This window comes from Thalassophryne amazonica, chromosome 5 (genome assembly GCF_902500255.1).
Source record: "Thalassophryne amazonica chromosome 5, fThaAma1.1, whole genome shotgun sequence".
Lineage (NCBI taxonomy): Eukaryota > Metazoa > Chordata > Actinopteri > Batrachoidiformes > Batrachoididae > Thalassophryne > Thalassophryne amazonica.
In genome coordinates, this window is record NC_047107.1 from 66,239,874 (window position 1) to 66,266,240 (window position 26,367).

The 26,367-nt window shown below is 42.9% G+C and overlaps 1 protein-coding gene across 1 annotated transcript in view; it reads left to right on the forward strand.

Annotated features, from left to right (window-relative positions):
• ccser1 (coiled-coil serine-rich protein 1) overlaps positions 1-26,367 on the forward strand; it is a 592,747-nt gene that overhangs the window by 6,449 nt on the left and 559,931 nt on the right. The window contains exons 2-4 of the mRNA XM_034170482.1: positions 2,471-3,486; positions 4,221-4,644; positions 8,920-9,104. Of these exons, the coding sequence (XP_034026373.1) occupies positions 2,494-3,486; positions 4,221-4,644; positions 8,920-9,104 (1,602 nt within the window). The 5' untranslated portion in view covers positions 2,471-2,493. The remainder of the gene's footprint in view (positions 1-2,470; positions 3,487-4,220; positions 4,645-8,919; positions 9,105-26,367) is intronic.

Here is a 26,367-nt window from a genome sequence, read left to right on the forward strand (position 1 = left end):
AAAAGAACGATAACACCTCAGAACAAAGTGGCATGTGACAATTGACAACATATTATTTTTTCACAATACAATCTTAAATAGGTCTCAGTTTACATCACCGAAGTTTGAATTCTGTCCATTTTTTCCACAGCTCTTCACATTTTGGTAGCTGTAGTCTTATGATATATGTAAGCCTTTCCATATTGTAGATGTCATCCACTATTTCTCTCCAGTTGCCCAAGGTGGGAGTGGTGGCCTTGTACCACTTTTGCGTAATTGCTTTTTTCGTGGCCGCCAAAAGAATCTTCACCAAGTATCGGTCTTTAGTTGGGATTGCAATGTCTGTTAAATATGCTAAATACAATACTGTACATGTATTGGGTAGCTCATATCCCAGTATGTCTTTTAATTCTTTCCGAACATTATCCCAGTAGCTTGTCAACTTAATGCAATGCCAAAATATATGTGTGTGGTTAACATCCTGCTCTCCACACAATCTCCAGCAAGGTTGATGTACAGACAGTGAACTCTTCTTTATTTTTGGAGTAATGAAAAAACGTACAATATTTTTCCAGCAAAACATTTTCCACATTTTAGAACTCGATGTGTCCTGTTGTGTTACACAGATGTCATACCACATTTCATCACTTATCTCCGTCTTTAGTTCTTTTTTCCATTTATCTCTTATGTATAATGTTGAAGTTTTACTGTTACCTACCAAGCCTTGATACAATTTTGAAATTAGTTTTCCAGATATATTCTTGTATGCGTTACTTGCATTTATTTTCCCTGTAAGACCTGGTCTTATTTCCTTGCGGTAATAGTCCAGAATCTGAAGATACATATAAAAATCTTGTTTGTCCAAGTCAAATTCTCTTTGTAGAGTCTGAAAGGTCTTAATTTCACCTCTTTTGATTAATTTACTAAACATAGTCAGGCCTCTGTTTGACCATTCCTTAAATTTTGAGTTCATGATTCCTGGTTTGAAGTTTGTATCGTATGCCAACCAACTAAAGATCTTAATTTCACTCTCCATCTTATATTTTTTAACTACTGAGAACCAGGTCTCCAATGTGAATTTAGTAAGCGAGTCTAAATATTTCTCGTTTTCTTTAAACATTTTCTTGTTGGTTATCATGGTTCTTATACGGCCCCCTTCAGTATCCAATTCTATTTCCTTCCATTTAGTAGAACAGTCGATGGTACACCAGCAAATCAAAGATTTCATCTGTGCGGCGTAATAATAATTTTGTAAGTTTGAAATGCAATAAATCTAAAAGGTTTTTACATTCATGCCTTTACTGATTGTACTTTCAGATTTTTAAATAACTTGGCACACTCAAGCAACCCCCCCCCCCCCCCCCCCCCCACTAGTAATTTTCTACCATGTTATTAAATCAGCTTAATGTTGGCTTGATCACTTTGGTCGATGAATTGGGAAGTATTCAGGGAAGCATGTCTATTGTGTTATATTGTATTTGCAATTTGGAAATAAAAACAACCATTTACAAATTAATGACCGAACCATGCTGCCACCTTGGGATTTGGATTAAAGGAATATTGGCAGCTATGTTTTCAATGTTAAAGTTGAAAGATATATAATATATATAATATAATCTATGTAGACCAATTATGGATTTTAAAAATTGATTTGGTTATGGATACAAAAAAGAGTCAGCAGTTACTGGCAATAAAGTAGGACTACTAGGGGATAATAAATAATTATAGTAAGCTGTACTTTGTCCAGCAAAGTGAGGGTTTTTTAGAGGGTCTTGGTGAACCACGTCATGCTCAAATTCAAACACATCTGAGCTACACTCATTTACGATGTCTAGTTCAAAGTTTGTAAAGATCAGTTATCGTGCACAGAAAAGTGTGACTGATGCACACAGGGATGGATGGAGGGCACACAGACGGAGTGCAATTCTGTGTTTCCCTTCTGGCCTTACAACTAGCAGGAAATAATGACAATAAGTCCAAACAACAACAACAACAATAACACACTAAGACACGGCTTTGCTTGTTTGCAGCATCTGGTGATTTTTGCGTGATTGAAGCCATACACACGCACAGAGAGGCCACTTGGCGATTATAATGTAGATGTAATGTATTTGTCCGCCCTAACCACAGTATTTTCTATGTTTTTTGGGAGGGGTGAACAGACATAGTCATGGACCAGTGTAATAGTGTGCCATGATATCATGACATGGATTGTGCAATATTGACAGAGCCGACTCATTTATGTCTAAACAATCATTAATTAACACAGCCCTCGACCTTTTAAATGTATAAAACAGTAAAAATCTTTGATTCATTAAGTTTTTCAGTTCAGGTTACAGTTTTGGGCTAAAAAACAAAACAAAAAAAGATGACAGGTTACGTTATTAACAAATTAATGAACAAATTAATTTATTTCCCTGGGTTTAGTTTAGCTGCATATACAGTGTAATCACATGTTGATACATTTCAATGGTTTATGTCTTTTGCTTAGTGCCCCACTGCCTCAACGTCTAGATGGGTGACTCAGGCTCACGTCGATCCACACTCGTCTCTCGCCTGCCAATCTTCCGCCGCAGCAGCAATAAGAGGCAGGACTCTCTCCCATCCTCTCCATCTTCAGGTGGTGTGGGGAATGGCGTACACACCTCCTCACCCTCCAGCACCAACTCCAGCTCTGGCAGTACTGGCAAACGCAGGAGCTTATTCCGCACTCCATCCCTTGGTTTTTCTGCTAAACGGAACAGTGTTCCACGTGTCCAGCCTATTAACCTCAACCTTACACCTCCACTGACGCAGAGCACAGACACCAATGGAAACAACCAGCAAACAGTAACATCAGCATCATCAGCTGCGTTCAGTGAGGGCAGTGGACGTTCCAAGACACGACACGCATTTGGATTTGGCAGCCACAGGCAAAAGAAGATTACACGCTCTCAGACTGAAGATTTTGAAAAGGCTTCCTCTTCGTCCTCGACAGCCAATCGAAATGTGTTTATCAACTGCATCAGTAGCTCAGGGGCCAATGAAGGTGATGACTCTGGCTTTCTTGATGACTACAGCAGGGGCAGTTATAACAACAAACGGGCTTCACGCCAGAAGAAGCAGTTGTTGCCCAAATCGTTCTCTGCTCATCACCGCTTTTCCCGAACATCTGATCACCACAGACCTCCAGAAGTGAATTTGGAAACCCCATCTTCCACCACAGTTGCTCCACCTGCAGAAGGAATCACCCCCGGGTCATGGCCAGGGGAGCTGCTTGTTGCCGGTGGAGAAAGCTCACTGCAGTCCCCTATGATATCAGAGGATCGAACCACAGCCATCACCCCTTCAGAGTTCAACCCCATCACAGAGGACTCTGTGTCTGAGGTGGACGCTGTACCAGCTCCCAGTCCGGTATGTGGTTTAACACCTGGACCTGCTCCTGTCCCTGAATCAACTTCTGACACAGCTCCCTCAGACCCTGGACCTGGTCCAGAGAACTTCAGTGCAGCTGTTTCTACGTCCCAGGTATTGTCTTCATATTATGCACCTATTTTGATTGTGTCTCTTTTACTTAGGTGGCGCATATAACAGAAGGCTCAGTGGGTTTGACCTCAAAGTGTAGCAGAGTGTTGATGTGTCCTTGATCATGACACTGAATGCATAAACTGCTCAGTCTCTTTTGACACCACACAAAGTGTGGGTTCAAGATGCACTGTGTGCTGAGACTAAAATGTAATATTTTTGTGTATTTATGTATCATTGTTTTATATCAGGCAGATTATGTCAAATCTGGTTTGTGGTAATTTTCCTTCAGTGTTCAATATCTGAGACACGCAATATGTTTTTGTGAATCTTTAGACACAAATATATTTTTTGAAAAAGATGTGATACCTATAGAAGAGCAGTGATGAACACAGTGTGAAATGTGGCATAGAATATGAGTACCATGCATGAAAAACCATTCATTGAAAGTAGTGTTACAATGTTCTCTTCCATATTTCACACTTCTCCAAGAAATTAGAGTTATTTCATGGTAAATGTTAAAAAACTGAAACCACGCATGCATAATAGCGTAAATATGAGTAGTGGTATGCTGTATAGCACGTACAGACTGCTGTCTGGGGATACAAATGTTCAAACAAATGGGTTTTTCTTTGTGTATTTTCCCAGTGTTGTCTTGGAGTTCAGTTGCTGTTTTTTTTTTTGTAATGAATCATGTTGTCTGTTTTAAAACGTGTTGTGAAATATCCTCTCCTCAGGTTTTCTTCACTGCCGCTCCATCTAGTGCTGACAAAGTCTTACTCCCTGACACCAGCACAGCCAACAACACAGATTATGAGACCGCTATTTCTGTCTCTGAGCCCGAGACAGCTATACCCTGCCTACCTCTGCAAGAGCAATCGCTGGAGGAAAGGAAGGAGAGGGAGGAGGAGAGAAGGGAAGCGAAGGAAGAGGTGTCTGCAGAGACGAGGACAGATTTGGTGGAAGAGAATAATGCGGGTTACCACACCGACACCACCAGTGAGAGCGAAGCACGTGTGGTACGCAGTGAAGGGTGTTACTCTAACCCTGAGCATGCAGATAGGAAGACGAGGAACACGCTTTCTTTTCATGAGGGAGGAAGAGGAAACTGCTGCGGCTGCCACGAACCCAGATCGACTTACTTTCGGAAACCACACGCAGGTAAAATCACAGAATACTACAACCACAAACATATTTTTCCAACCATGCAAAACATGCTGAAGGCCTAGTTAAAAAATAATGAAGCCAAAGTGTGACATAACCATCAAAATTTAAAAGTGGTCTTTTTTGTGAAATGTTATCATTTTAGGTATGGTTATATATCAGACTTTCAATATTTCTATTGGTCTCGGTTCAGTCATTGCTAGAAATTATCAGTGCATATATACTATAATGTGCTAGAGCGTAACGCTTGCGACAACAGTTGGAGGTATCTTCTTTAGTCTGCAAAAGCCTGAAACAAAGACATTCTGTCCATTAGTTCCTGGTATTATTGAACAAGTAATATAATTATTCTATTGAAGCAGAGTAGGAGATATAGCTAAGGTTTTGACACAAATAAATCAAGGACTTATTCTCAGCGTTACGCTTGCAACAGTTTTACCTTGCTTTAGAAACATGATGTTTTTTCTAGGAAATGACATTTCTACCTTTACAAAAATGTATTACTGTGTGTTAGTATGAAGCACAAACAAACAAACTGACAAAATTCAAGGTTATTTCTTTAACATTCAACTTTAAATGATAATGCTAAATATCGATGTCACACAAAATTGATGAAAAAAGTGCTATTTTTGGGGTACATTTTGTGCGTATCTCTGGAACCGTGCAGAATTTTTCCCTGAAATTTTCAGTACCTGTCAAAGAGACTATAGGAAACTCACAGATGAATCTGGATGGTGCTAAATAAAATAATGGCTTGTTCATGACAAATGCAATGGAAATCAGCAGTTAGGGTTCATTATTTTTTAACTAGGCCTGAAGTGAATGTGATTGCTTGTTTAATGCAAAATATGACCGTAGAATCAGCGCAAACAGATTACTTAAACATCTGTAGCTAATTTGTAATTTTTTTTATACTTTGTTCCTCATGACAAGAGCAAAAACTTTGAAAATTACTTTTATTTTTATGTTCTATTTACTCACTAGATGGAAGACCAAGGTGATTCACTCATTCGCTGGCTGTTGCCAGAGCGCCGCCATCTTGTTAGCACCTGACAACCAGACATAAATAGCAGTCAATGTGGGCTTGATCAATGTTTACAATAGAGTTTCACCATGAATCTGCTTTTTCCGTGCCATTACTGTGCTGTTACATTTATTCAAACTCAGTCCCACATTTGTACAGCCACTATTTGTCAGAACAAATACAGAAGAGGATCAGACTATTTATATAATAGACTTGAATGAATTTGTTTGTCCCAGTCCAGATAGAAAATTATACCATCAGTTTGTCAAACATACTGTCTACCACGACACGAGATACTAGTCTGATCCTTAATTGTCATTATGAAATTAAAGATGGGAAATAATCAGGGGTGAAAGTAAGAACTTCGCATGCTCGCATCATATTAAATATTAATATTAAAGACTGCTGTTAACCCACCTGCAGCACTGCTTTCACAGAGCTTTTCTCCACGAAAATATCAAATAATATACATAAAATGAAACAGCCACGTCAGCCAGGGTGAAAGTAAGATTATTCAATAATTTCTGGACCAAGTTGAAAGAAATCTGAAAACGCCTCACTATTTATGCAGAGTATATCATAGAGAAATTAATCTAATTTGTGTATATTCTTATATTAGTAGAATATACAAAGTCAAAGCAACTGTCATATGACCCACCAAATTGAGAGAAAAGCATTTCCATTCAGTGAATTTGCTGTAACAGAATATCTCAGGATGGAAAACCTGATGTGAAGAAAAAAACCCTGAGGCTACAAGGGGGTAAATTGAGACTTATGGAAGTGAGACTTCTAATTGAATAGCTAAACAAATGGTGAGATATTTATCACGACAAAGCATTCAGGCAGTAAAACCGAAGTCACTACTTCACAAAATACAGATCGACACAAAAAAATAAATCATTTTATAATCTTTATTCAGCAATTTCAGTAATTTCTCCCACATGATTAATATTACATATAATACACACTTATGAAAGCTCACTCCACAATTTAGTATTTATTTACATTTGTTTAAGCTTTATTTGCCCTTGTTGATACTCCTTTGTCAGCTTGTCGCAATACCTGAATGCTGCGCGTAATAACGCTAAGCAAGATGGAGGTTGCTGGCAACAGCTCATAGGCTGCATCTGCCATCTAGTGGATTAAACATAAATTGATGGCTGGAACCATCCAACATGATTAATTGCTGCAAGGAGTGGGTGGTACACTGGTGTCATAGTTATCACACCATGTGAGAGTGTGTCACGAAATGGATTGCGCAGTACTGTCATCACCGTGATAATACAAAATTTAATATATCAAGGAAAAATAACAGATGAAATCATGATCAGCACCAGGCAGGGGTGGTGGCCAAGTGGTTAGGGCACTTGGTTTCAGTGCGGAAGGTTCTCGGTTCAAACCCCAGCCCTGCCACATTTCTCCACAGGTAATGTGCAGTTGTGTCAGGAATGGCACCCGGCATAAAACTTGTGCCAGTTCAACATACAGACCTACCTCGAATTTTCTATGGTGACCCCAAGTGCAAACAAGGGAGCAGTTGGAGGGTCTTACCAAATCATGATCAACACCACAGACAGACATGGTCTGTGCAGTCATTCATTGTTTTTTTTCTTCTGGTGAGTCAAAATACCTGTTGAAATACTTTTCTGAAATTAATTATAAAGTAAAACGCACAATAACACATCAACGTCTTCCATATGCCACATTTCCTGTGCCGCCTGTGGGACGGGGATTCACCATTCACCACTATTGAGGGAGTACTGGTTAGTTAGTTTTCCACCACTTAGTATTATCCTCAATATCGGCTGGTCGTCTTGTCTGACCTCAGGTCGTAGCTAAAAGAGGTGGACGTGAATACCATTCTTAGGGATGTGCGGGGGCAATAAGCCAGACATTGCAGGAGCTGGCTTTCTCCATGTCTGGAGATTGCCACTTCACCAGCTGCAACCTTGATGTGGGTGGATGATGTGCGGAGGAAGGATGCAAGCAGCATGGAGAGTCTCTAAGTGAAACAGCAGCTGCGTGTGTGCGTGCTAGATGGATGCCCACTTCACGTGTGGTGAGAGAAGGGAAGAGTGGTGAGGGCCGACCCTCTGTGAACCATGCATTTGCATTTGTAGAAATGATTAAACTGAACCAGCTGATTTTTTTTTTTTGACTAGTTTAAGCCTGACTAGTTTAAGCCTTATCAGTCATTAATTAACACGGCCATGGAGCTTTTAAAAATATAAACTGTAAAAATCTTTGATTTATTTGATTTTTCACCCAGATTTTATCTTTGAAGGAGCATATTTGGAAATGAAGCCAGGTTAATGTATTGGCTAAAAAAAAAAAAAATCATTATTAAAGGGGTCAGATGGTGCTCAACTGGTAATCAAATCAAGTTTGAGAGCATGCGCTGCTGCTGCTGCACTTTGCCGCATAGACAACACCACGAAACCTCCTTGGCTCCTGGATGGCAGCCACCCAGGCAGACAACCTGTCCATTTCCACATCTCTGAAATAACCATCTGTGTGCTGCAGCCAGGTGAAACGTGGGCATACGCTTGGCCTTCTCCACCTACGGGGTTTGTCACAGAGAAACAGGCCAAAATGTTGTACCTGACTTGTCCTCTCAATTCAAGTGATACCCTTCATCCTAGTCTCTCTTAGTAACCACTTGTTTGATACAAAGTTATTCCAGCGGTACCCAAGGATACTTCCAAGACACCTCATACTAAGGGCACCCAGTCTTCTCCTTAGGTCACAGGTTAGTGTACAAGTCTCAGAACCATACAGCAAGACAGGCAGCACCAGGACCCTGAAGACTTGGACCTTTGTTTGCCTGCAAAGATAGGGGCATGGCCAAACCTCTCTGTCCAGCGACCTCATGACTCCATAAGATCTTCCCAGGTGCTTTTCCAGCTCAAAGGCCGAGGACCCAGAGACATGTATGTCACTTCTGACTAGTAATACAATGATATAACACAGTCGTTGTCCAAAAGGTAAAAAATATCATGATAATGATTTTGGTCATATTGCCCACATGTAAAATTTGCAGCTCTTGTGATTTCAAGGTCACATTCTTTCAAATTGTGTTTTCAATTTATGTCTGATTAATCATTAAGCATCCTTGAGGACCCCAGGGCAGAAATGGATGGATGGATGATGGATAATATCAGTCATTGTATTAATTTGAGTGCATGTAATTGAGCCATAAAGTGTTGTAAATTTTTACTTCTCTGTTTCCATTTGTTTTTCTTCTTCAGCTTCTTTGTGTAGCAGCGCAAGCCCCTACCATGAGGTGATGCGCCTAGAAAGACGTTTGCGGTCCTCATCTGAGGGGGCTGGTGGGCCTCGAATCCATGGAAACCAAAGAGATGGTGCAGGAATGGAGGGATGCGGTCTGCTCAAACACAGGAACAACTCATCATCATCCAAAATGGGAAGCCTGGTAGGTCTGAACTTGTGTATGTAACTGTGTGGCCGTCTCAGTGACTCTAGAGCTCTGCAGTCCAGTCATGTGTTCTTATTTGCTTTTCAAGTTAATGATGTACATGCATTTCAGTTCATCTACATTTTCAACTTTACAAAAAATAAACTTTCACAGTTAGAAAAATAAACAAGATTTAGTCACCATCAGAGCTGGTAAGGAAGCAGTGACGTGTGGTGAGGTTGATGACTAGTGAGACACTGACTTCATCAGTCAGATTTAAGTACATTTGAAGCTCACAGAGTAATTTATTCACCGTTTGATTGGCAGCAGTTAACGTTTTATGTTTAAAATCTTATATCAGCATTCTTTACACATGCAAACTGTAGCATACAAAAACCACATTTAATTTAAAAAACATTATTATGGTCTTACCTTTACTTATAAACAGTGGTGGGCACAGTTCTGCTAATCCACTAACTGCTAATTAGTGAAGCTAATTTTATTTTTTGTTAGCGGATTAGCTTTTCAGCTAACTTCAAAAACCATCAGCAGACCAATTAGCTTCCACTAAATTTAGTTCCACTAATTTAGTCCACTGACTTTTTTTTACATAGTTGGTAAGGGTGAAAAACATTTATAAACCCTAAAATCATACATGTTGGCTCCTGTCTGCTACGTATTTTGCAGCAGTCAGGCAGCTGAGAGGAGTTGAGCTCCACTCTACCCCAACAGAAGGGGTCTGACCGGCAGGCTGCTACAAAAAAAAAGGTTATTTCCTCTTCACAGCATACAGTGGTCGAGCCGTGAGGCCGAATTCCTCCAAAGGAATGCAGGTTTGACTTATGGTTTTGATTTCTGAACCAAATTAATCCGGATACTTTAACTGCTTTAATGTCAAGTCTGTCATTTGTACAAAGTGAAAATGTAATGCATATCTTTTAATTTTAAAATAATGAACTAATTCTGAAGTTTTAACATTAAGACACACAGATGCCAAAATGCATTATGGGTAAACTGAGCCTCTGATCACTGATTGGTTGAATCATTATATGTAAAAACCAACACACGCTTCTGACGGATTGTTTGTTAATGTGACGCTACTCTGAACTTCACACAGTTGTATACGCGTCTTTTATTTCTGTTTAGCACTCTTCTGGTTATTAATTGTATCTACTCTGAACGTTATTTAACAGCAGTCCTGTTGTGAATCGCTAGCAGTTAGCATTCACTAGCAGTTAGCTTTTGCTAGCTAGGTCGACTCCTCCCCTCCCCCCGTCATTACTTTTTATAGGTGTTCTTTTTTGCCCGTTTAATACGTCTGTTCGTTTTTCAGTCCAACTGCTGTGAATTTTAAGTAATTATTTTACTCCTGTGTAAAATCTTAGGAGCGGCTAGCATTTTCGCTAGCGGTTAGCTTGCGTTAGCTATTTCAGACCCCAGTCATCATTTTTTCATACTTCTGTTAGTTAATTAACTGTTTAGTGTATTTTATAGCTGCTGCTTTTTTACCTGTTTAATACTTCTGTTAGTTTTTCAGTGTAACTGCTGTGAATTTTAATTCAATTATTTGCATCTGTGTGAGTCTTAGGAGTGGTTAGCTTATCCATTATTAGTTAGCTTGTGTTTGCTTGGCTACATTCTTGAATTTCTTAGTGCACAATGTACACTACAAATCCTATTTTACACCCTCCATAAATCCTGCGTGATGTTGGAAGATAGGGTGGCTCTCTTAGAGAGCCGTGTCCGTAAGTTAGAGCAGCTTCTTAGCTCAGTGGAGTTAGATGTTACGGGCACTTCAGATGAGGTTACTGTTGGGCCGGCTAGCGAGCCCATTAGCATCAGCTTAGAAACGCCGGCTGTGTAGGACGGCTTTCGGACTGTGGCTAGGCGGAGGAAGCCCTGTAGGGCTTGGTGCCCGGTTGTGGCACCCCGATCACACTCGCCAGTGCGAACTGTGAATCGGTTCTTCCCCTTGGATTTGTCTGATGTGAATTCTCTGAGCCCACAAGTGACTTCCACTCCTGTCTCCAGGCCGAAACACCGGACTTTAGTGATAGGGGATTCTATCACCCGCAAAGTCAGGTTACAGACGCCGGCTGATGTTAAATGTATTCCTGGGGCCAGAGCTCCTGACATTGCATCTCATCTTAGGGTGCTGACGCTGCAGAAGGGAAGACAGACGAAGGAACATGACATGAGATATAGTCACATAGTTATTCACGTTGGCACCAATGATATCAGGATGAAGCACTCAGAGGTCACAAAAATGGACATAGAAAGGACTTGTGACCTTGCCAGAAAGATGTGTCAGCATCGATTAATAGTCTCTGGTCCCCTCCCCTCCCGGGGTACTGATGAGGCGTTTAGCAGGCTGATATCGTTAAATAGGTGGCTGGCACAGTTTTGTAGACAGCAAGGCTTTAGCTTTATTGATAACTGGCCTTCGTTCTGGGGCCGCCATGGCTTGCTGATGCCGGACGGCATCCACCCTACTGGGGAAGGCGCCGCCATCTTGTCTGCGAACATAGATAGAGCTCTACAGGGAGGGTAACATTAGGAATCTACAGCAGGCCACAGAACAGGTGATTAGAGACCCTGCAAGGCTTATGACAAATGTGGGTGTGGAATCCATTAGCTTAGCTGGGAATTTAGTGCAGAAAATCCACTATGGTGATAGTGCAGTTTATTTGCCAGGGAGGGAATGTCAACAAAGTTGAGACTGTGGCCTGCTTCCGTAGTTGTGTCCATAAAAATCATAATGGGATATGCTTTCCAAACTTAATACCCATTACTATATTGGATGATGTTGAAATTGAGGATGGCCCAGTGGTTGTTCCAGCAATAGCAAAGATTTCGTGTCTGCTACCTACAGCGCGCGTGGAATGTCTCAAACCTAAACCTACTTCTAGGCATCTTATATATGCTACTCTGGAACCACCCCTAAACCCAAACAGTTCAACTGTCAACCCCACTGAGGTTCTTAGATTGGATCTCATTAACATAAGATCACTGTTGATCAATGATCTAATTATTGATCATCACTTAGATATGATTGGCTATGTGAAACCTGGCTTAAACCTACAGCTGTCCTCCCCTTAAATGAGGCCTGCCCACCAGCATATATATTTAATCACGTCCCTCATGATGCGAAGCAAGACGGGGGTGTTGCTCTTATTTATAAATCTAGGTTTAGCTTATTAGCTGTTGGGGGTTACAAATATAAGTCGTTTGAGCATCTGATTCTCCGCTCTGCTCAGGATATTACACATTGCCAAGGTCAGAAGAATAAAAATCAGTTGTATTACTTTGTCACTGTATGTAGGCCTCCTGGCCCATATTCTGAATTCTTAGATGAATTTGGTGCGTTCATCTCTAACTTGTCAACTAGTGTAGATAACATTCTGATCATTGGTGACTTTAACATTCATATAAATAAGCCTTCTGATCCCCTCTGCAAATCATTTATGGAAATTGTGGATGCATTAGGATTTCGGCAACGCATTCGGGATTCGACGCACATTAGTGGAAATACCCTAGATCTGGTTCTCGCACGTGGTATTGCTGTCATGAATATTGAAATCATGCCTCTTACATCAGTGGTGTCTGATCACTCACTTATTAAGTTTACAGGTTTGCTGTCATGTTTAGTGGAACAACCACCTTATAAATCATTGCGGTGATGCATCAACTCCTCAACTAATACTGAACTCGAAGCTAGACTGCCTGATGTCTTAGCTTCACATTTGACAAATACACAGTCAGTAGACAGACTTGACTCAAAACTACACTCGACATCATTGCTCCCCCTGTGTTAAAATCGCGCTCCCCCAAATCACAGTCACCTTGGTTCAGTGATTATCTGCGTGACCTCAAGCATAAAGCAAGAGGTCTAGAACAGAAATGGCGTCGTTCAAAATCAGATGTATTTCACCTTGCGTGGCGTGATGCTATCTTAGACTATAAGCATTATTGGCTACAAAGCGGACCTACTACTCTGATTTGATCAACAAAAACAAGCATAACTCAAAGTTCTTGTTCGACATGGTGGCAACACTTATGCATGGACAACCACCTGTAGTTCGCTCTCCTTTTACAGCACAAGATTCCATGGATTACTTTGGGAAGAAAATAGTAGACATCAGGTTAAACATATCCCGGCATGCCTTAATGCAGCCACTACACCCTGCTATTGGTGGGCGCCACTACTGAGGTATTACCTAGATTTACAGAATTCGATAGTATCTCACTAGGCATGCTGACAAAACTTTGTAATGTCAACAAAAACCACAGCCTGTTTATTTGATCCTATACCAACAAAACTGTTTAAGGACCTGTGGCCCACTCTTGGGCCGTCTATGCTGGAAATTATTAATCTTTCTTTAACTTCTGGATCAGTTCCTAAATGTTTCAAATCTGCAGTGATTAAACCATTACTTAAGAAACCTAATCTTGACCCCTGTGTATTAAAAACCTATCGGCCAATATCAAATCTATAATTTTTCTCTAAAATTCTGGAAAAAGTGGTGTCACGGCAGCTCATAGACTATCTTACTGAGAGTAATCTCTTTGAGCCACTGCATCCTGCTTTTAGAAAATATCATTCCACAGAGATGGCTCTCACTAAAGTGGTGAATGATCTTCTGCTTACAATGGATTCGGACACCATTACGGTTCTGTTGCTGTTAGATCTCAGTGCTGCATTTGATACATTGGATCATCATATTGTACTTGATAGGCTGGAAAATCATTTTGGGATTACTGGGAGTGCCCTTGCATGGCTGACGTCATACTTGACCAGTCGTTCTCACTGTGTTTTGTACAGTAACACTACCTCTAACCTTAGTGACATGAAATTTGAGGTTTCACAGGGGTCTGTCTTAGGCCCTCTGCTTTTCTCCCTTTATATTGCACCCCTTGGGCACATAATGCGGCGTTTTGGGATTACCTTTTACTGCTATGCAGATGATACTTAGTTATACATGCCGATAATCTCGTTCACATAAAATCCTTAGAAGATTGCCTTGCAGCAGTGAGAAGTTGGATGTCTAGAAACTTCCTAGTTTTAAACTCTGATAAGACTGAATTGATGGTTCTTGGTCCAATGAGACATCGGCATCAATTTGACCAGTTAACGCTCAGCCTCGGCTCGTGTGTCATACATCACACTGACAAAGTGAGGAACCTTGGGGTAATTTTTGATCCTTCGTTGTCTTTTGGCCTCGACATTAGAAATATTACTAGGACTGCTTTCTTCCACCTGCGAAATATAGCGAAGATTCGTCCCATCCTGTCTATGGCTGATGCTGAGACCCTGATCCATGCATTTATCTCTTCTAGATTGGACTACTGCGATGTTCTATTTTCTGGTTTACCGCAGTCTAGCATTAGGGGTTTCCAGTTGGTTCAAAATGCTGCAGCCAGACTTTTGACACGAAGCAGAAAGTACAACCACATTACACCCATTTTGGCATCCCTTCACTGGCTTCCTGTCCCAGTGAGATCAGATTTTAAGGTTCTGCTACTAACCTATAAAATTATTCATGGACTGGCACCTCCCTACCTAGCTGACCTAATTAAGCCTTAAGTACCGGCCCGGGCTTTACGTTCTCAGGGTGCAGGACTACTTTGTGTCCCTAAGGTGAATAAGAAGTCTGCGGGTCACAGAGCTTTCTTTTATTGTGCCCCTGTTCTGTGGAATGATCTCCCTGCGTCAATAAAACAGTCAGATTCTGTAGAGATTTTCAAGTCCAGACTTAAGATGCACTTATTTTCCCTTTCATATGGCTAGCATACTGGTACAGTTTTGTTTTACGCTTTTTACTCTTTTAGTTCATTTATTAGTAATTGGAGCGGGCTGCGGCCTCAACTTTACCTAAATTCTGGGTGTTTTAGTGAAGTTTAGGGCTAGTGGTCGGCGATCACCTTAGTATTTCTCTGTTTTTCTTGTTGTTTAATGCTGGCAAATTATACAGTATTTTTGTCTTTCTAATGCCTGATTCTGTTTTTCTCTGTTTAAGGTGCAGCTCCATCCAGAGATGGGAGTTGTATACGTGTTGGCGATCCTCCTGTCTTGTGCACCAATAGCATTTCTTGTATGTTCGTCCGTGAACTGTTCTGTGAATAGTTCTGTAATTTATGTTTGTAGCATGGCCTAAGCAGAGGGTCACCCTTTTGAGTCTGGTCTGCTTGAGGTTTCTTCCTCAGAGGGAGTTACCACTGTTGCTCTGGGGGTTGGTAAGGTTAGACCTTACCTGTGTGAAGCGCTTTGAGGCAACTCTGGTGCTATATAAATGAAATAAATTAAATTAAATTGAAATTGACACGTTAATGTGTGTTGGTTTTTACAAATAAATGTGTATTTGTAAAATGTCATTTTTTAAAATTTATTTAAAAAAGGCATTTGCAAAACTGAAAATTCTGTTTTTAAGTTGTAATTCAGCAACAACCATGTGAGAAAACCAGGCATCATTCACACTGTCCAGTAGATGGCAGTGTTTGACCCATTGACTGGATGGCATGCCCGGTTATATCACATGGTTGTTGCTGATTCATAACTTAACAAACACAATTTTCAGTTTTGGAAATGCCTTTTTAAACAAATGAAAACATGACATATTTTACAAATACACATTTGTTTGTAAACACCAACACATGTTAACCAACACACAAGTTAACATGTGTGTTGGTTAACAGCCTCACCTGCCTCACCTGACTCAGGGTTCTCACCAGCATTATAACAGCATAACACCCCATTATGCTGCAGCATGAAAAAAATTACACTACAGTTGGGCTGTTATGCTGTTTCCAAGGGCGTGTAATTGGAAAATGATCATTTCTGATTATCAAAAATGATAATCATTAGTGATTGTGGATCCACAGCGGGTCCAAAATTAACCTACAGAAATTATAATTTTTTTCATCAACCTCAGTCAAACCCATTTAAAGATGTCAATCGTGACTCACTTTTCTGCTGATTAAAGTCGCTACCGGACTATCGTCTACTACTAAAGTTTTCCTGCAATGTGCATCGCACCGAGCGCCGGGGTGGAAAGTTCTCTTACAGCCACTAAAGTTCTCCTTGCAGCGAGCCGCGTGCTGAATGCTGCAGGATAAGGAAGAGCGGGACCAGCTTTTTAAATTTATAACGCCCTGAAACACTGTTGCCTGCATTTTGAGCACCAGGTTGTGTGAAAAAAAGCCATAGTTGTTTTTTAAATCATTGTTACAGCCTTACTTTAAAGCCAGAAGAAACCAGAACAGGCCAAAACACAGAACAGTGTAGACGTCTGTCAGGAACATCAGAACTTCTAATTTATACACAGCAGTTTATTCAAGAAAATGCTTGTGCTTTTTTGTTACATTAAATAACTTGTAATTAAAATAGTTTTAAATAAAAAAAGAAGATTTTTTGAAATCTTTGATGTTTGTAAATTAAAACCATGACAATTGATTCCTTCATTTAATGTTAAAATAAGGAGAAGGTTTTTTTGAAATAATAAAGTAGTTGCTGTCTTAAGAGCCTTTGTTTTATTTAGAAGCATTGCAGCAGGTGTGAGTTTGCAGAGATTTTGAAGTTTGAAGTCTCCTCTGCAGCTTCAACTTCAAATTGGTAGCATTTTTGGAAACACTTTGATGGCATTTTGAAACACAGAGATGTTCTCTTCTTCTGTCTGGACATCAGAATTTGGTATATTTATTTAGACTAACAAAGAAGGCCCTTTATAAGCTCATAATGCAAAGGCTTCGGGGGAGCCTAAGTATCCCCTGAATCCCTGGCTTTTTAAGGTGATTTTTCCATCCCATTACGCTGAGAATGAATCCTGCTGAGAACCCCGTGACTGCGTGTCACTGTAAGGAAGATAAGTCTAAGCACCAGTATTTTTAAATAAATAAAGAAAATTGATTATTGTTCTGTTAGAACTTAGGTCTTATGTGAGACTCTTATTATTAATCATACATTGTATGTATATTGAGTATATGAAACTTATCTATTGTATCTGTTTTCCTTGTTTTATCATTAGTGTTATGATTTGTTTTTATTCTTATGGTTTTGTCTTTTTATTGTGTTTTTAAATTTTTAATTCAGTTTTTTCTGTTTTTATTATGCTGTGTGAAGCGCCTTGAGGTGATCTCATCGTGAATTGGTGCTATATAAATTAATAAATTTGAAATTTTGAATTTGAACCCATTAATTAATGGCGGAAATACTGATTTATGTCTTTGCATCATTTAGAACTGATTGTTGTAATGTGTTGTTTTCTGGCTTGCCCCGTACATTGATTAAGGGTCTTCAGTTTGTTCAGAATGCTGCTGCAAGAGTTCTGACTAAGAAAAAAGGTTTGACCATATTACGCCCACCTTGGTTTCATGTAAGCAGGAAGCCATGTCATGTCTGATTTCTAAGGTATTGTTATTAAAGTGTAAAATTTTTCACAAACTAACGCCCTCATAGTTGGCTGATTTACTTCCACCGTGCATTGTTGGGACCATGGATTGCTGTGTGTTCTGAGGATAAAGAAGTAGTCAGTGAATCAGAGAATCTTTTCATGCACAGTTTCTTTGGAACCTTTTGAGACAAGACAATCTGATTTTGTGTATTTGTTTAAGTCTAGGTCAAAGGCTCACTTGTTTTTTTTCTCCTATGATCTGACATAAGGTGGATTTCCATTACATTCTGAATTGCACACTTTGAAATAGTGAATTGAAAATTTAACACGTATTTTGAAAAAACTCAGATATTGAAAAAGTGTTTTATGCCCGCATGAGGTGGTTTTTCAAACAATAGACTTATTAAAGAATAGATGACACCAAATAATGTGCAAAAAATAAGGGCCAAAAATGATGAAATATAACTATTCAAAAAAAAAAAAAAAAAAAATCCTGAACATTAAAGGTCGATAAGTGCGCGGGTGAAAGGTAAATCTTAGTAACAGCTGTCTGAAGCCTACGCTCTTTTGTGGTGTCAGCTGCAGTCATGTTGTTGCTACATCATCGGGAGAGTGGAACCAGCTGATTCAAGCCCAAATCAATTGTAAACACGTCAGAGGTCAAGCTGTTTTCAGACAGTCTTTTTGTAGTGTGTACCTTTTTTTGTAAAGTCCAGTCTGAAGGTGATTCTAAAGATGTCTCTGAGGAAGCTGTGGGGGATACAGCCTTATCATTTTGAGCCTTGTTTAGATGACAATGAAGGAGACCAAACCTTGGAGGAAGACCTTCGGTCTGACAGCAGTGACCATATTGGCAGAGTTGAGAACACAGAATGGTGATTACAACAAAAAATAAAAAAATAGTGCGGTTGCTCCAACTCCTCCCACGCCCGCTGTTTTCCCTCCCCCACAACAGAGGCTGCCGCCCTGTCGGTACCTTGCAACTCCCTCCAGATTCCTCTGAGATAACATATCCCGGAAGGACTCCTTCAGTCGGACGGCTTCCCTGACCACCGGTGTCCACCACAGTGTTTAAGGGTTGCCGCCCCTTGAGGCACCTAAGACCTTCAGGCCACAGTTCCCCGCTGCACCTTCAGCAGTGGAAGATTTGAACATTGCCCATTTGGTTCAATACCCCAACCTCCACAGGGATGCTAGAAAAGCTCCACCAAGGGTGTGAGTTGAAGATCTTTTGGACAGTTGGCTCTTCCAGATATTCCCAGTTCACCCATACTATCCATTTGGGCTTACCAGGTCTGTCTATAGTCCTCCCCCATCCTCTGATCCAACTCACCACTAGATGGTGATCAGTTGACAGCCGTGCCCCTCTCTTAACCTGAGTGTCCACACCATGCGGCTTCAGAGCAGATGATATGATCACAAAATTGATCATCAGTCTTCGGCCTTGGGTGTTCTGGTACCATGTACACTTATGAGCATCCTTATGATCAAACATGGTGTTCGTTATGGACAGTCCATGACTAGCACAGAAGTCCAGCAACAAACGATCATTTGGGTTTAGATCGGGGAGGCCGCAGCACAGTGGAGTCCCCCACTAGAGCCCCATACAGGACTCCAAGAAGGCCGAATACCCCAAACTGCTTTTCGGTGCATACGCACAAACAACAGTCAGAGCCCCCCTCCCCCGAGGGAACAGGGGGCAACCCTCTCATTTACCGGGGTAAGCTCCAATGTAGCGACGCTCAGCCGGGGACTCGTGAGTATCCCCACACATGCTCGGCGCTTCACACCCTGGGCAACTCCAGAGAAGAATAAGGTCCAAGCCCTATCAAGGAGAGTGGTTCCAAAGCCGAGGCTATGTGTAGAGGCGCGGCCCACCAGATCTAACTGGTATCGCTCCACCTTCCGTGCAAGCTCTAGCTCCTCCTCCCACGGTGAGGTGATGTTCCACACCCCCAGGGCTAGCCCCTGCCACCCTCGGCTTTCACTGCCACCCGTGGGACAGCACACCCGACACCAGCAGTTTCCCTTGCAGGTGGTGAGCCCACAGGGTGGAGATGGAAGGTCCATGTTGCCTTTTCGGGCTGTGCCCGACTGGGCTCCGTGGCAAGCCCAGCCACCAGGTGCTCGCTGATGGGTCCTCCATCCAGGCGTGGCTCCAGATGGGGGCCCCGGGCTTCCTCCGGGCCGGGTGACATTTCCTCTGCCTCATTCTGTCATGGTGTCTTATGAACCATTCTTAGTCTGGCCCCTTGCCTGAGACCAATTTGCCATGGGAGACAAAGGCTCCAGACAACACAGCTTTCAGATTCATATGGGCACACAAAACTCTCCACCACGATAAGGTGATGGTTCCAGGAGAGGCCATTTTGGTGTTTTCAGGATCTCATCACTGCTTTTTGCAGATGATGTGGTCCTGTTGGCTTCATCGGCCTGTGACGTCCAACACTCACTGGATTGGTTCGCGGCCAAGTGTGGAGCGGCTGGGATGAGTATCAGCACCTCTAAATCTGAGGCCATCAGTTGGATTCCATCAGTTAATGGAAACAATGTAATTTCACTGCTAAGCTTTTGTGAAAATCTGTAATGGAAACCCAGCTATTGACTAGCAGGGCTCGCAAAATCACTAGCCCGACGTCCCGGGGCTATGTACTTTTTCACTCGGGCTACTAAAATTTTACACCCCCTGCCCGATGGGCTACCTAAAAATATACCCGATATCTTGGCTGGCTGAGGATGAGAGGAGACGGCACCGTCCTTCTGTGTGTTACGTGCGCAGCCAGGCACCCGCTCGCTCGCCTGCTCGCTCACTCTCTCTCTCTCTCTCTCTCTCTCTCTCTCTCGTTCGCCTGCTCGCTCACTCTCTCGCGCTCTCCCGCTCTCCTGTTCGCTCACTCTCTCTCTCTCTCTCTCGCTCGACTGCTCACTCACTCTCTCTCTCTCTCTCTCTCTCTCGCTCGCCTGCTCACTCACTCTCGCTCGCTCGCTCGCTCTCTCTCTCGCTCTCCCGCCCGCTTTCTCACACGCCGCACACACGACCCAGCTGCATGTTCACGAAGCACCGAGTATGATGAAGTGGGAAGAATAGGAAGCAAAACAGTTGCTGGTTTAGTCTGCAGTCACCACGCTACTATTCAGAATTGAAGCATCGCAAACACTCGCCAATATAGACGTCTTTTGATGGTAGGTTAATAAAGTAAAAAAAAAACAAAAAAAAACGCACATGTGCGAAACAATTGTATTTATTTATTTAATTCATTTATTCTTTTTTTGAACACAGATGGATTTACGTCGATACTTTAGTTCTGTGCAGCCAAAAAACACAGGTCAGAATGAAGAGGGGGCAGAGAAAGAGGGACAGTCCAGCACAGATGAGCAGGCAACCACACAGGACCAGGCCAATTCAGCGTCAGAGCAGCCAGCCTCCACAGGAACAGAGCGACAAGCCAGCCCAAAAAGAAAGAGTTCTGAAAAATCAGACTATGAAGCAAAAAGAAACGTACATTTGTGGTTTCATAGACTAAGGAATTCCCTTGGCTGGAATATGATAAGGTGAACAAAACAATGTTCTATCAAGTGTGTCGTCAATTCCCTACAATTTCTGACTCCAACAGTGCTTTTGTACTTGGTACTAGTAATTTAAGGAAAGACCCCATCAGAACCCATGACAACTCCCTGTCACTTAAGAAGTGCATTAGTGCCCAGTCTGCAGCTTTATTCCCAGAAGAGACACCAATTGCAAAAACCATACAACACATGAACAAAGCACAGCAGGATATAATGACGAGACTTTTTAGAACAGTATTTTTTGTTGCAAAAAGTGAATTGCCAATGGCAAAATTTGCAGTCTTTGCAAACTGCAAAAAGCAAATGGCATAGATGTAGGTTCTACTTACCACAATGACCATGCCTGCAGAGATTTTATTAGGGCTATAGCAGAAACCTCTAGAGACCAGATTCAAAAAGATATCAAAGACAGCAGGTTTTTGTCTGTGCTCGCAGATGGGAGCACAGATGCTGGGGTTATTGAACAGGAGCTGGTTCATGTTAGATATGTAAAGGGAAATGGTGACATATCTACCTACATGGTGAAATGCCAACCAGTCAGAAGCTCAAATGCTGCAGGGGTTCTAGAAGCCATTGATGAAGCTGTGGACCATGTAGGCATCAGGGCAGACACTTGGAAAAAAAAAAAGTGGTCTGTGCCAAATTTGATGGTGCTGCTGTAATGATTGGAGGAAAAAACTGGAGTAGCTGGGCGGCTCAAAGAAAGGGCACCTCACATCATTACTATACATTGTGTGGCACATAAATTAGAGCTGGCAGTGCTGGACAGCATTAAAGGATGCGAGTACCTAGTAAAATTTGAAGACACACTCAAAAGCATCTTTAAGATGTATTATTATTCGCCAAAAAAGAGAAGGGAACTGACTGAAATAAGTGAAATACTCAATGAAAAACTGGCACATTTTAGTGGCCTAAAAAGCACCTGGTGGCTGCCAAGCAGGCTGAGATGTCTAAAGGCTGTGCAAAAAAAAAACTACACTCAAACAGTTACCCATTTGGAAAAGATGTCAGGAGGAAGTGGTGTTACACCATAAGATGCAGCGAAAGCAAAGGGGATTGTGCAGGAGATGAAAAGTGAGAGATTTGTTAGATTTCTGCATTTTATGTTAGATTACAGCACAATCCTTTCCAAATGCAGAACTGAAATGCAGCATGACAAACTGAGCATTATGCGAACAAATCAGTTAGTTGAGAGCACAACATCATGCCTAATCAGCCTTAAAACCATGTCAGGTGAATTTCAAAAATCCCTGGACACCAAACTCACAGTAAATGATGATGACAGTATTTCTTACAGTGGAACAAAACTCACAAAAAGCCAGCGACCTGTTAGGGGGGGATGTGAAGACAAGGACAAAAGTCAAATCAAATCAATTTGATTTATATAGCGCCAAATCACAACAAACAGTCACCCCAAGGCACTTTATATTGTAAGGCAAAAGCCATACAATAATTACAGAAAAACCCCAATGGTCAAAACGACCCCCTATGAACAAGCACTTGGCGACAGTGGGAAGGAAAACTCCCTTTTAACAGGAAGAAACCTCCAGCAGAACCAGGCTCAGGGAGGGGCAGGCTTCTGCTGGGACTGGTTGGGGCTGAGGGGAGAGAATCAGGAAAAAGACATGCTGTGGAAGAGAGCAGAGATCAGTCACCAATGATTAAATGCAAAGTGGTGCATACAGAGCAAAAAGAGGTGAATAAAAAGAAACACTGGGTGCATCATGGGAAACCCCCCAGCAGTCTAAGTCTATAGCAGCATAACTAAGGGATGGTTCAGGGTCACCTGATCCAGTCCTAACTATAAGCGTTTTCAAAAAGGAAAGTTTTAAGCTTAATCTTAAAAGTAGAGAGGGTGTCTGTCTCCCTAATCCGAATTGGGAGCTGGTTCCACAGGAGAGGAGCCTGAAAGCTGAAGGCTCTGCCTCCCATTCTACTCTTACAAACCCTAGGAACTACAAGTAAGCCTGCAGTATGAGAGCGAAGCGCTCTATTGGGGTGATATGGTACTATGAGGTCCCAAAGATAAGATGGGACCTGATTATTCAAAACCTTATAAGTAAGAAGAAGAATTTTAAATTATATTCTGGAATTAACATGGAGCCAATGAAGAGAAGCCAATATGGGTGAAATATGCTCTCTCCTTCTAGTCCCTGTCAGTACTCTAGCTGCAGCATTTTGAATTAACTGAAGGCTTTTCAGGGAACTTTTAGGACAACCTGATAATGAATTATAGTAATCCAGCCTAGAAGAAATAAATGCATGAATTAGCTTTTCAGCATCACTCTGAGACAAGACCTTTCTAATTTTAGAGATATTGCGCAAATGCAAAAAAGCAGTCCTACATATTTGCTTAATGCGCATTGAAGGACATATCCTTATCAAAATGACTCCAAGATTTCTCAGAGTATTACTGGAGGTCAGGGTAATGCCATCCAGAGTAAGGATCTGGTTAGACACCATGTTTCTAAGATTTGTGGGGCCAAGTACAATAACTTCAGTTTTATCTGAATTTAAAAGCAGGAAATTAGAGGTCATCCATGTCTTTATGTCTGAAAGACATTCCTGCAGTTTAACTAATTGGTGTGTGTCCTCTGGCTTCATGGATAGATAAAGCTGGGTATCATCTGCGTAACAATGAAAATTTAAGCAATGCTTTCTAATAATACTGCCTAAGGGAAGCATGTATAAAGTGAACAAAATCGGTCCTAGCACGGAACCTTGTGGAACTCATAATTAACCTTAGTCCGTGAAGAAGACTCCCCATTTACATGAACAAATTGTAATCTGTTGTGTGGGCCGCCAGAAGAGGAGGTACTGCTGGCCCACCACCAGAGGGCGCCCTGCCTGAAGTGCGGGCTTCAGGCACGAGAGGGCGCAGTCGCCTCACAGGAGCAGCCAGGGTGACAGCTGTCACGTATCACCTGCAACAGCTGTTACCACTCATCTGATCAGCAGGGGAATATCAGCAGGACGACGTCTCCACCTCTTTGCCGAGATATCGTTCTACCTGGAAGATAACGTACTCAGCTAACTGTGTGACAGTAAACCTTCTTGTGACTTTGTGCGTTGTAACAGACTTCTTTTCCAACGAGAGGTGGAGGTAGTTTTCCTGCCGTGCGGATTGCTGGATGCAAACGCGCCCTCGTTTAATTGTTTCTTTGTTCCTCGCCAGCAGTACCAGGTCCAACACGCGGAGGCAGTGGCCACCTGGGAATTCGGGACTTGGCGGCTCCAGTATTCCCGGGGTCTGGTGGCGGAGGAAATTGTGTGGTTCCGGTTCTACTTTGGACGGACGTCTCCTATCTTCAAGCCTGCCCACACGACACCTTTTGTGATTTGGCTTTTTGTCCATTATTGTAATTTGTTGTATTTGTTGTGCCCATTCACAACAGTAAAGTGTTGTTATTTGACTTCCTCCATTGTCCGTTCATTTGCGCCCCCTGTTATGGGTCCGTGTACCGACACTTTCCCAACAGGATATCTCGGCCAATGTCATGGATCCCGAGGGGCGTCAACCGGCTGTTGAACGGCCAATGGAAGAACAGGGCGCACAGGCGTCTGCAGGAGGAATGATCGGTGAGTTGCAGCGAATCCTCACCGCTTTTACGGCTCGGCTGGATCTGATGACCGAGCAGAACGTCCTCCTTAACCGCAGGGTGGAGGCTCTCGCCGCGCAGGTGGAAGCGCGCCCTCAGGGCGCTGCTGCGGCTCCCACTCCTGTCGATCCTGTGCGCAACAATGACATTCCACAGGTCGTTCAACGACCCCTCCCACCTTCCCCTGAAGCATACATAAGCCCTCCAGAGCCGTACGGGGGTTGTGTGGAGACATGCGCGGACTTTCTTATGCAGTGTTCGCTCGTCTTCGCACAACGTCCCGTCATGTACGCGACTGACGCTAGTAAGATAGCTTATGTGATTAATCTGCTTCGCGGCGAGGCACGCGCTTGGGCTACAGCGCTCTGGGAGCAAAATTCGCGGCTCCTTCTGATATATGATGGGTTTGTGAGGGAGCTCAGAACAGTGTTCGATCACCCAAATAGAGGAGAGACCGCTTCAACCGTGCTGCTGTCAATGAGACAGGGGCGCCGGAGCGCAGCTGCTTATTCAGTCGACTTCCGCATCGCGGCTGCGAGGTCCGGCTGGAATAGCACTGCCCTCCGCGCCGCCTTCGTAAACGGACTGTCGTTAGTCCTAAAGGAGCACCTGGTGGCCAAGGACGAACCGCGGGATTTAGACGGGCTTATCGATCTCGTTATACGATTAGACAATCGGTTAGAAGAACGCCATCGGGAACGAGACGAAGGGCGTGGCCGGGCACGCGCCGTCTCTCTCCCTTCCGGTTCCGACCGCGTTCCGCCCTCCCCACGCTCCACGGCCCCTATGCTCCGTGTGGTTACAGCTCCCCCTGCTGACGAAGCTATGGACATGAGCAGGGCCACATTTAGGGCACCAGAGAGACAGAGGAGGCTGGCCCGCGGAGCGTGTTTTGTTTGTGGCTCGATAGAGCATCAGGTAAGAGACTGCCCCGAGCGGTTAAAACACCAACGCCCGCCCCTAGAAACTGGGCTAGGGGTGGGCCGAGACATTCACGTGGGACACACCCACATTGCCACACGACTCCCAGTTACAATCCTTTATGAGGATTTAACCCTGAAGGCCCCAGCACTGGTGGACACGGGCTCTGAAGGGAATCTGTTAGACAGCAGATGGGCCAGGGAGATAGGGCTCCCTCTGGTGGCGCTTACCTCGCCTGTGCAGGTGCGGGCACTAGATGGCTCCCTACTCCCTCCAATCACATATAAGACACCACCAGTAACTCTGGTGGTGTCAGGAAATCACCGGGAGGAGATAGAGTTTTTTGTGACTCCTGCTACCTCCCGTGTGATTTTAGGGTTCCCCTGGATGTTAAAACACAATCCCCGGATCGATTGGCCGTCCGGGGTAGTGGTTCAGTGGAGCGAGACCTGCCATCGGGTATGTTTAGGTTCCTCGGTTCCTCCCGGTTCCCAAGCTAAGGAGGAGGTCAGAGTCCCGCCCAATCTAGGGACGGTGCCGGTGGAGTACCAGGACCTTGTGGATGTGTTCAGTAAGGATCTGGCACTCACCCTCCCCCCCCACCGTCCGTACGATTGCGCCATTGATTTGGTTCCAGGCGTTGAGTTCCCGTCCAGCAGGCTGTACAACCTCTCACGACCTGAGCGCGAATCAATGGAGACCTACATCCGGGACTCTTTAGCTGCCGGGTTGATCCGGAATTCCACTTCCCCGATGGGTGCAGGTTTCTTTTTTGTGGGAAAAAAGGATGGCGGACTACGTCCATGC